Raw genomic sequence first — 12,339 nt, forward strand, 5'->3', positions numbered from 1 at the left:
CCAATAAAGCTTTAACAGAACATCTACACTGGCATGAAAAGCAGTAGATGAAGTGTGAAATACAGGAAGTAGAAATGGAAGAATGTGCTTCGTTCTACAACCATTACTATGTGCAGCCTTGAACTGTGTATTTACCATTAGACTAGAATGGACTCAAATGCCCAGCATAGAACCTATACTCTTGAAATCCAGTTTCAGGGTAAAATAAGATTTATCATCAATTATCAGATAAATGTAGGAAAAAATATTTTCTAAAGAGACATTGATTGATATATAAGATTTTGCTTCAAGGACTTATAAACCTAAGTAGGTCATGAGTAATTTTAAGTTATGTTGATTACCAGAGAAAGACATGAAAGAAACTTAAAGAGGTAATCAGTGTCATGGTTTCCTGCGTAATACAAACACATACATACACACAATACCCTTAAGTTCCTCATCAAAGACTGAGTTTTGTCTATGCATTAAGCATATAGTATTTGATCAGAAAAATTTAACTCTAAAAGGAAATGAGAGGTTTCATTCACTCCTCTACTAATAATACGGGGTTTAAAAAATTGTTCCTACTTTGAAAGTTCAATGCAAACATGAAAAAGATTATCAAAAGCAAAGGCAATAGAAATAACAAAAATTTTAGAATGTTTCCTTTCCTAGATAAACCATATAAATATATGTGTGTATATTATTAACCTGAGAAAAGACATTTATATTGTGAATTTATTTCCCCATCAGAAATTTAAAATTATAACAGCTACTTACCAACCCAACACAATTGCTTAAAGCCACTTTAGTTGTACTACGTTGATCTTGCAAGTATCCTGTGTAATGACAGTTGTCTAAAAAATCATGCTTCCACTGGGGTCCATCTTTTCCCCAATATTCTACTGTAAAATGTTTGGACACAAAATCTGTGTTGAGAGTCAAGTTTAGGTGAAAGTGCTTGCCATAGGCTGAAAGTTTAAAAAATAACTTAGATACTGCCTGTTGTGGATCAATAGGGTCCATACTCCGTCTTCTCCTGGAGTGTTTATCATTTTTCACAGTAAAGCTGAGAAAAGCTCCATTTTGATCAACTCTTATTGGAATAGTTAGCTGGTAGTGTTCTAGATAAGTCAGGAATTCCTCTTTTGTAATCACAAGGCAGAAAATCCAGAAAAAACACATGGAAGAAAAGAAAATTTAACAGATCAAAGAAGTAGCAGTATAAGCAACTATATTCCTTAAAACTATGCATTATTTTATATGAAGTTAGGGAAAACATGTTATATTAAGCAAAAATGAAAGAGCAAAAGTTTAAAATCTCAAGATGAATTAAATTCCAAATATTCCATTCCTTTAAAAAGTATTTTAAAGTTTTTTGAAAGGCTTTTTTTTTTTAATTTAATTCTGAAAACATGAATTCTAAGAGCTAAATTCTATAGTACATAAGAATATTGGTAAAAGTACACATATTTAAAACAACAGAATTTCATTCAGATAAAATGTTGTGAAAGTTACCCAAAAGAGTTTACACAGAATCTCCACAGCCTTGTTGAACTTTTTTTTTTTTTTTTTAATTATCAGTCACAAGGTAAAATACAGCAACCACTTTGGAAAACAGCCTAGCAGTTCCTCAAAAAGTTAAACATAGAACTAGCATCTGACCCAGCAATTTCACTCTCAGGTATTTTTACAAGAGAAATGAAAACATACATCCACACAAAAACTTGCACAAAAATGTTCATAGCAGCATTATTCATAATAACCAAAAGGGGTAAATAACCCAAATGTCTATCAATTGATAAATGAATGAATGATGAATAATATGTGATATATTTATGCAACAAATTATTGTACAATAAAAAGGAATACTGAAACATGTTATGACATGAATGAATCTTCATAACAGCCTTCATAATCAAAGTTCATTATCTAATACTATAAAAACAATAGGCTAAGTGAAAAGAACCAGTCACACAGAATAGGCAAACCTCTATGGACAAAAAATAGACCAGAGGTTGCCTAGGACTGGGGATAAGGTGGTTTGGAGGGAAGTGGGGAGTGACCATTAATGAGTTCAGTTTCTTTTGGGGTTGATAAAATGTTCTAAATTTGATTGTTATGATGGTTGTACAACTCTGTGAGTAACTATAAACCAATGAATTGTACACTTTAAATGGGTGATTATATGGTATGTTTATTACAGTACAGTTGTTTAAAAATTATCAGATCGATAAAAAATTCAGAAGACTATTAAATACATTTTCCTCACTTAGATGCACTAAATATTACCAATTTACCTTCTTAACCATATCGTCCTTTAGCTAAGTTTATCACTAAGGCAGAACCAAATGTCTGCACACTGCTTCACTGTCTAAATATGAAGTTCACCCACAAATATAAACTCCCATGAAACCATGACCAAATGGAAAAAAAATTAAAAATAATACTTATTTCAATTATAAATAACAGTTTATATTAAATGCTATGGCTTTGTTGATTTGAGAGGCACATTTTGTACATATGGACTTCTTAGATATATACATCAATCCATAATGGTCCTGAAAATCTGGCTTATCAGGACAGAAAAAAAAAGATCTGCTACTATACATTCATGGGAGCAGAATTCAAAAAGGTATGCTTCCAATAACTCTTTAAGAATTGGACTGGTCTGTGGAAAACAAAATGATCTTCATTCCTAGGAACTCTGGTAACATCTTTTCTATGACAAAAAGTTCAATTTTATGGACTAAAATTATGGGCTCCCCTTGTGGACCAACCTAGATAGCATATTGAAAAGCTGAGACATTACTTTGCCAACAAAGGTTCGTCTAGTCAAGGCTATGGTTTTTCCTGTGGTCATATATGGATGTGAGAGTTGGACTGTGAAGAGAGCTGAGCACCGAAGAACTGATGCTTTTGAACTATGGTGTTGGAGAAGACTCTTGAGAGTCCCTTGGACTGCAAGGAGATCCAACCAGTCCATTCTGAAGGAGATCAGCCCTGGGATTTCTTTGGAAGGAATGATGCTAAAGCTGAAACTCCAGTACTTTGGCCACCTCATGCAAAGAGTTGACTCATTGGAAAAGACTGAGGCTGGGAGGGATTGGGGGCTGGAGGAGAAGGGGACGACAGAGGATGAGATGGCTGGATGGCATCACTGACTCGATGGACGTGAGTCTGAGTGAACTCCGGGAGTTGGTGATGGACAGGGTGGCCTGGTATGCTGCGATTCAGGGGGTCGCAAAGAGTCGGACATGACTGAGCGACTGATCTGATCTGTGGTTCAGTTGGTAAAGAATCCACCTGCAATGCGGGAGACCTGGCTTTGATCCCTGGGTTGGGAAGATCCCCTGGAGAAGGGAAAGGCTACCCACTCCAGTATCCTGGCCTAGAGAATTCCCTGGACTGTATAGTTCATGGGGTCGCAAAGAGTTGGACATGACTCAGCAAGTTTCACACATGGATTAGAACTTGACAAGTTGAACTTCTAATTCTTTTATCTAGCTTCTAGTCCTTAGATCAGAATTCTTAAGTTTGGAAACACATTTTTATATTAAGGGTCCACAAGGATCTTACGTCAGAATTTGTCTGGTTTCTTATTCTTCTATAGCAATAACCTTTGGATTCCTTTTGAACATGATCTTTATTGTAAACCCTGACAGTGAGTGTATTAGTAAAGTTAAGAATCAGAAGAAGAGGCTAGGGTCTTCTGAGGAAGACCAGTCAACTCTAAAATGCACTAGATGTTAAATACTAGTAGGACAAGTTAAAAGTCTATTATAGTCATTAACATTTATGAACTAGCACTGAATTGACACAGTAGGTCTCTGCTCCTACCATTACACATCTGAAAGAAAATGTTCGTTCAACTAAATATTCAGAATCTTTCCTTGTAAGATTAATAGCAATATTTTTTTGTCAGTTTCAAAAGCAGGAATCCTACCTTGAGAACTGTATGAAAGCCTGTAGTCACTATGAAATTCCGATGAAGCCATGATGAGGCTCAAAATCCAGGTAAACGTCTTCCACAAAATTTCCATAATTTAGAAAACTGGATGATTTTTTAGAGGGCTACCTATGTTCTAGAGAGTCAATACCATACCAAAATCGAAGCATAACAATTTTATTTCTTTACAACTTCTTGCAGATTAGTTATTAGACGTTCCACTATTTAGCAGGTATTTTCCCCCAACATCTGGTACTTTCTTCTATATTTGGATTCATTTTCTCAATCCAAAATGAAAAAAATAATGATGGAAATTTTCATAAGCAGAGAATTAGGCTGAATAGTCACTAAAGTATGGCCATTTTTTAACCTAGAAAAAAAAAAATTAAGTTAATTGAAAAACATTCTGAATGGACAGATCTATATTGCAGAATGCTTGCCAAAGGACATATACTACAAAATTACATAATTAAATCAGACCATTGTTGTCCTTCATAGTGTAAATAAATATTCACAAGACTAAGTACCGAATTGGAAACCTAAATGTTTAGAAGGATAATACCAAAGCTACCTGATAATCAAAGAAGGAACCTAAAGAGGATCATAAAAATTCTCTTCTTAAAACTTTGAAAATAACAATGTATGGGTATAGTGACTAATCTTTTGATAAAAACCAGGCTGACTTCACAAAGTTCATTTTATGAAAGTGATAAACATATGTGACTGTATTCTCTAACATTTAGTACACCTCTATCTAGAGTTTGATTTGTTACCTGTCATTTTTTTCTTAGAGAGTAGATCTATAAATACACAGTGGTATTAAGCAGCTATTTGTGAAAACTCAGACAGTAGCATAGATTAAACTTCTGAAAAGCTGAACCACATTTACTGTAACCCTTGATTTATCTGGAAATCTTTTGACTCATAAAGCAACACATATGAGACAATTTATCTAGAATATAACTATAAAGAAAAGTAATTCATTTTCTGAAAAGAATTTTTAAAAATTCAGTTCAGGTTACACAACAGATTTCATGTCCTATCTCATGTACTTTTCTTCTGACTTACAATTTCACTCAGAGGCCATGATTTCACATTTTATACAGAACACTGGCCTATTTGGCTACCTGATTTTCCAGCACACAGCACTTTAAAATAAGGAAACAAAAAAAGGACTAAAAAGTAGCTCAGTAAAAGCAACAAAAGTTAACCAAAAAAAGAGGAAAAACCAAAAAGTAGCTTTAGAAACCCAAAGTAATACATTGAAGGTAGAGAGAAATGGTCCTTATATAGCTTAATAGTTCATGTTGTGTATATGACGGTGTTATAGCTAAATATCTGATATTCAAAAGCTTAACTGTAAAATTAACTTATTTGGAATACTTCATTCCCTATAGTGCTAGAAATATTGGTTATTACAATGTATAAAAAACCCACAATCATTTCAAGTTTCTTAAGTCTGTGTCTACAAATTATTAAATTGATAAATCTTGAAAACTAATTTAACCAATCAACAACTGTTGTCTTATGTGTTTTAAAAATGATGCTATAACAACATGGAGATAAGAAAAGATTAAGACACAGTCTTTGCCCTTTAGGCGATCATAATCTAAGGAAAAAGAAAAAATTCAATACAGACTGACATATGCCATAATAAGCTTACAAAGGCATTTATAAGAGATCAGATGAAGGGGATGACTTCTGAGTCAAAGAAAGATAGGTGAAGAAAAGGTTATGAAAAAAAATAACATTTGAGATACACCCTGGAAGATGAACAGAATTTGACAAGTCAAGTTTCTGGGGGCAATCATTACAAATTAAAGAAACAGATTCCACAAAGTATAGATGGCAAGAAAAAATGGAAAATACTATTAGTAATGATATTAAGTTTTGTTCCTATGCAGAAGACAGGTAATATCTAGAAAGGTAGTTTAAGGTCAGGTCTAAAACAAAGAGAACTTTAAATTATGTTACTCCTTTTAATATTCATTACAATCTTATAAAGCAGGTATTATTGCCCCTATGTGAGGAATGGCCCCAGTGATCCTGAATCCTAATACCCCTGCCATTCTGTAACCTCCTTCCTTGGAGTAATTTGATCCTAACTAATATAATACCTCAAGGGTGAGAGGATGTCACTTCCATGATTAGATTACAAAAGATTCTGACTTCCATGTTAACGGTAGACTCCCTTACTGGACTTTGACGAAACAAGCTGCCATATGGATAGGCTCACATGGCAAGGAACTGAGAGCAGCCTTCAGATAACCACTAGCTAGGAAATGCAGCCCCCGATGCTATAGCTTGCAAGGAACTAAACCTTGAATATGTGAGCTTATAAGCATATCCCTCCCCACTCAAGTGCTCTGTGGTTCCCTTAGTCCTTACCAACACTTTTTTTTTTTAAACTTTACATAATTGTATTAGTTTTGCCAAATATCAAAATGAATCCATCACAGGTATACATGTGCTCCCCATCCTGAACCCTCCTCCCTCCTCCCTCCCCATACCATCCCTCTGGGTCGTCCCAGTGCACTAGCCCCAAGCATCCAGTATCCTGCATTGAACCTGGACTGGCATCTCGTTTCATACACTTTTAACTACAGCCTCTTGAGAGACTCTGAAGCACAAGACAGAGTAAGCCATGCCCAGGCTCCTGACTCACAGATACTGTTAATAAATGTGTATTCTGTAAGCTGCTAAGTTTATGGTGATAATTTTTGCACCAACTGATAACTAATACAGCTGCTAATTTACAGATAAAGAAGTTGAAGCTCATAGTGGCCACATAACTTGAAAACAGCAGGGTAGAGAGTCATATATAAGATTATCTGGCTTTAAAGTCTAAATTCTTTCTATTATATCACATTTCCATTTTCAATTACTCTAACTTAAATATTCAATAGTAATTGCATATGACCAGTATCAAGCTAAATATTCATAAGTGATGTTAATTAATGTGAAATTTTAAGCAACTTGATACACAATAACTGTTTTATCTCAAAATTTCTTCTATAGTGATTTAGGCAAAACAACAGGCACTATATATTATTTCTCAGGCAAAAATCTATAAAGAGATTAAATCACACTATCATTCAATAACAGCACAACTGACCCTTGAATTATGTGTGAGTGGGCAGTATCCAGTTTCTGCAAAAATGTAAATTATAAACTACAGGCGGCCCTCTACGTATGTGGCTTCTCCTAATAGACTCAACTAATCAAGGATAGTGTAGTGCTATAGTATTATTACTGAAAAAAAAAAAATTTCATGTATATGTGGACTTGCAGCTCAAACCTATGTTGTACAAGCTCCAACAGTAAAGAAACTAATGCAGTTATCTTGATTCCCAGCCTATTTATGTACTGTCTCCAACTGCTTAACTGTTGCTTCATGAACATTTACTCTTCATTGTTCTTTCTTCAGATTACTTGAGTGCTGGGCATTAAAATATCTGACATTAAGTGTGTCCCTCATATACTTTAATCTTCCTTTAAAGAGGAACATATAATAAACATATTTGAGTTAATTTCTAGTAAGTGATGATAGATTTGTAGTGAATCATATTTATCCTTTTTTTCCTATTTTCCTAGGCTCTAAAACTGACAAACTTATAATGAGCCATGTTTAGGAAACAACTGTTTTTTCCCCTTGAGAAATTTCCTGCTCTTCACAGTTTTTTAACCTCTACTTTTACCATTACTACCACTATCTTATAAGTGCCCAAGTTAAGTAAGCAAGTATAATATCCAGAGAAAAAGTAGTATGAACTACCTGCCCAAAAGTACACTAATATTTGATTTAAGAACTTGTATTAAAAAAAGAACATTGGTGCATAATAGAAAGAGCAGAAGTTTTGAAGATAAACAAACCAGTGCGATAGTCCTGGTTCTACCACTGGCTACAGTATCTGGCACATAGGCACTCAATAAATTTCACTCTCTTTCTCCATTCTCATTCCTTCCTCCCCTCCTCACATTTTTCAAGCTTCCAGTGCCAGTGAAGAAATTTAATAATAAGTAAATGAGTGGGCTTAAGTTCAATTAAAGTCAACAACAACTAATATATCTAACCACTCTTAGTCACCAAACAATAAAAATGAACAGCTGAACTTACTTTCTGACACCTACTGGAGAATTTAATCTGGACATCATAAGCAAATATGTATAGGTACTAATTTTTCCAGATATAGTTTCCAGAATTCAGATTAATATTAAAATAGTACATAATTATCCAAAAAGCATAATGTCCTTACATTGGAAAGCAGAAGCATTATGCTGTGGAATATACAAAAGGTTTTGAATCCTGTTTTGACTGCGAGTTACTTAACTATAATAGATGTTTCCTCATCTATAAAAACATGATTATGATATCTACCTTACAAAGACTTGCTGAGAGATTAGATTATACATGATGTAAAGTGCCAACATGCTTCACTTTAATAGTTAAATAAATGTTAGTCCCCTTCTCCTCAATATCTGACTCCTCATTTTTCAAAGGCCTGCCTTCAAGGAGTTTCATGTTCCTCCATCCATTAAGAATGTGGAACAGTTGGATATGATGATGGAATCAACTAGGTCATGTTATCTACTAGAGTGAACAGTAAAGAATTTAGGTCATGATAACTGGACTTAAACTACTTTAAATTTGAAAACAGAATCAAAACTTCCATTTTACATTGATTTTACATAGACTTTTTCCCCTAAGAAAAATGCACCAATCAGTAGAGTTAAGGGATCATTTACCTGCTTCCATTGATCAAAGTGACACTAAGTAGAAATAATTTTAAAACACTTAAACTTTACTGATTTCCTCAGTAGTCCACCCTGGTTGAAGGGTACTTACTTGTCTTCTTCCTCTATCATCTGTACTTCCGATTCAAATGATCTAGGAGTAGCCAAGGTAATAATTTCTCTCGAGAACTATCATTATGGAGCTAAAGAACACGTATAACATCCTTCATGACTTCTTTCATTCATCTTAATTCTGATTATTTTTTTAAAGCTGATTTTGTCTTCACTGAGGAAGCAATAATACTACACTTCCTTCAGGTACTTAAATTTTTATACGTGAAAATTAACTTCTCATTTCATTTTCCAATTATTCATTCAACAAATATTTAGCTACCCTGGTGACTCAATTAGTAAAGAATGCACCTGCAATGCAGGAGACACGGATTCGATCCCTGGGTTGGGATGATCCCTGGCAAAGGAAATGTCAACTCACTACAGTATTCTTGCCTGGGAAATCCCATGGACAGAGGAGCCTGGCGGGCTGCAGTCCATGGGGTTGCAAGAGTCAGACACAACTTAGCAATAAAACCACCACCATTATACGCTAAGGCTTGAAATACAAAAGTTTACAGGTCATTCATAAATTCTGTGAGACTGCTTTCCAAGGAAAGGTGTAGTTAAGGAGACTTAAAACTTACCTAACAAGAAAAGCAAACGAGCCAAAAGCAAAAATACACAATATTATTTTATAAAAATCAAGCCCCAAATTACACGTAGTGCCCAACTGTTTTTCCAGATGGCAAGTTAAATACGTTATCTGTATTATAACTTCTCTCCTGAAAAACAGAAACACCTTTTTCTCTTGACATTAGCTCAAAATGTTGATAATCCTTTGGTAGAACCAAGAGAGCTATCCACTTCTTCCACCTTTTACTCTTCGCCCCAGAAATGTTCCAGAGAATGTGCTATCAACTCTCTTAATATGTTAGCTCTCTTTATTCTCTCAGAAAAGTCACACACAGCATAAGATTTGGCATAGAGGACCATCCCAAAGCACCAGCAGCTACTAATGGTTGCTAAGGAAATGAAGAGGAAGTAGTAAGAATAGACAAGAGTAAGAATTAATCTTACATGCAATGGCTCAGACATGAAAAGTATTAAAGTATTTCAAGTCTTGAGGTTAGAGAGTTTTGCCCTTGAAAATCACAAAAATATTAATACCACAACACAGATTTCATTTGCTGCCATTTGTAAGAAACTGAATGAAGTTGATTTGTTTGAAATCAGCTTATTTGCCTCTATAGCTATTCTTCAAAAATCTAAAATACCAATGATCACATATAAACACTAAATTAATATAAACTGGAACTGCAGCTACCACTTCGGTGAAACACAGGAAAACAATTATCTCCAAAATTAATTTTCTCAATTTCCTTTCAACTACATCAGTCTTATGTTAAGTTTATTTTCCTGTCATGAATTTTGAGAGCTGTCATTCACACATCTAAGTTTCAGTCTAATCAACATAACCTAAAAAAGGAAAGAAAAAAAAAATTGTCCAAGAAATTTGAACATAAAAGAGTATGTTGAAAATCACACTCCAGTGTGTTTTTAAAAGTTCCAAGCAATAGTTCAGTTTCCCCTTTCCTCCGTCATTCTGCACACACTCGCCCCCCCCCCGAACCCCCCCACCCCCACCCCTCTTCACCCAGACAGAGGGTAACAGTCTGAGCTGCCCTGGTTGAGTTGATCCTAAAGTTAACATTCAGCAGCCCATTTCCAGACAGCAGCGCTAAATCTATTTGGATAAAACGCGTGTGACCCAGACAGTTGGCATTTGGCCCAAACGCGTTGCACCGGCAGCTCAAATAAAAACAAGAGTAAGAAACTCACTCTCTTGTTCCCTCTGAGTGCGCTTTCTCACTCTCTCCCTCTCTTTGCTTCCACTACAACAAGGAAAGAAATTACCAAAGACAGGAATTATAGTAAACATTATCTGAAGGCAGCTTTCCAATAACCCCTGAAGCACAGTCTCCTCTCCAGTCTCTGAACTTTGATCCCATATACCATATACACGGACATATCCCGATATTCAAGGCTCCAGAGGGTTATGAGCCTACCATGTCCCAAGTGGCCAAAAGTAAATCAAAAACACACGTTTCCATCTCTTTGATTAGCCTATTAAGAGCTTAACATATCTAGAGCATCGGGACTATAGCTAGCACATTAATTCTGCCCTCTGAGCCCAGGCATAAAATATGCACTTGTCTGACTAAAGACACTGACTTAAAACTGTAAAATGCAGGTCTTTTTTTAAGAACTGAAAATCAGATTAAAATCACATCATTATTGCTTTCCCAATTACTATTTGGTGATTAAAGACCACAAAAATCATAATCAAGTCATACTTCACAAAACATGTCTATTTGTATAATAAACATATATTTCTTTTTGCATCATAAAATATTTGCAAGACCCAGAATTCTCCAACCCCCGACTAGTCTGGAGTTAAAAGATTTCTATCTGTAAAATGAGTTCAGTCAAGCTCACTCATTGCCATTAAAAAAAAAAAAAAAAAAAAAAAAAAAAAAAAAAAAAACACACACAAAAAAAGTTTTCTACGCGTTATTCGGAAGACAAGCAAAGCACAAGTTTTAATTTAAAAAAAAAAAACGGTTTCATTGAATATTGTGAACTCTTCCTTACCGTTTTCATCTTCAAATTCTGATAAAAAGTAAGTTTCAAACAATAGAGATTGCACTGGACGACTCACGTACTCCCTCTCCTCTTTTTTTTCTGCCCCCCTTTGCAAAGCCACAGCAGTGAGTTAGTTATTCTGCAGCCAGAATAAAACCCTATAGTCTGGCTAACCCGGGCTTTAGAGAACGGACTTTCCGATTTGGCAGAAAAAAAGATGCCTTCAATACATCCAGGCTATCATCCTGAGATGCTGCCTTTGCAAACCCCCTTTCTCTCCCGCACCCCCTCCCTCCAAAAAAAAAAAAAAAAAAAAGAAAAAAAAAAAAGAAAGGAAGGAAGAAAAAAAAAAAGACTTATTGGGGGTGGAAGTGGTGCCCTCTCTTCCTGGACAGCTTAGTGCCTTTGCTATGCAAATAACATGTGAAGAGCATCAAAAGGTATCAGGAGAAAAGAAGACAAGAAGAGCAGGAAGGGCAGCAAAGTTTTGTTGAAGTAGCCCTAGATCTCACTACCGGCCCCCAGCCAACTTGAATTGCAGCAGTAGAAAATTTTGGCAGCTTTTCCTCAGAGGCAGAGCACACTGACGTCAGTCTGCAGATGTGCCGGGCTGCGTCGGGTGCGCATGTGTCCTGGGTCGTCACGTGGAGGGGGAGGGGAGGTAGAGGTACAATCGGGGTAACCAACTACCAGCCATTCAGAAGGGTTTAGACAATGTCAACTTTTCCACCCTGTGAATGAGAAATTCTGGCCCTTCTAACCTCAATCCCCTTCCCCACTCCGCCTCGTTTCCTCCTCTTCCTCTAACTTCTTTTAGAAATTCTAGCTTGGTTTGTGATTAGTAGTTTCTTGGAAAAGGCAAGGGGGAGGGAGGATGAATGGCTAGGTGAACTAATGTCACTGTTAAGATCTCTGGTACCCTTCTTCGTGTATTTTTTTTAAAGTCCACACAACAATGTTAAAAGTTTCACATAAACAGT

General features: G+C 35.6%; 1 protein-coding gene across 5 annotated transcripts in view; it reads right to left on the reverse strand.

The window, feature by feature from the left end:
- ADAMTS6 (ADAM metallopeptidase with thrombospondin type 1 motif 6) overlaps positions 1–11,942 on the reverse strand; it is a 305,836-nt gene extending 293,894 nt beyond the window's left edge. For 3 of the 5 annotated variants that reach the window (XR_011461451.1, XR_011461450.1, XM_005892772.2), the window contains exons 1-3: positions 11,369–11,937; positions 3,926–4,298; positions 760–1,124 (exon numbers count right to left, since the gene is read on the reverse strand). Coding sequence is in view for 2 of the 5 variants with exons in the window: in XM_005892772.2 (XP_005892834.1) it covers positions 760–1,124; positions 3,926–4,022 (462 nt within the window). In the remaining 3 variants the exon portion in view is untranslated. Of the gene's footprint in view, positions 1–759; positions 1,125–3,925; positions 4,299–11,368 lie in introns of all 5 variants that reach the window. The other 2 variants (XR_011461452.1, XM_070357524.1) reach the window with 1 other exon arrangement.
- Positions 11,943–12,339: the final 397 nt, after the last annotated feature.

Source organism: Bos mutus, chromosome 20, assembly GCF_027580195.1.
Source record: "Bos mutus isolate GX-2022 chromosome 20, NWIPB_WYAK_1.1, whole genome shotgun sequence".
NCBI lineage: Eukaryota > Metazoa > Chordata > Mammalia > Artiodactyla > Bovidae > Bos > Bos mutus.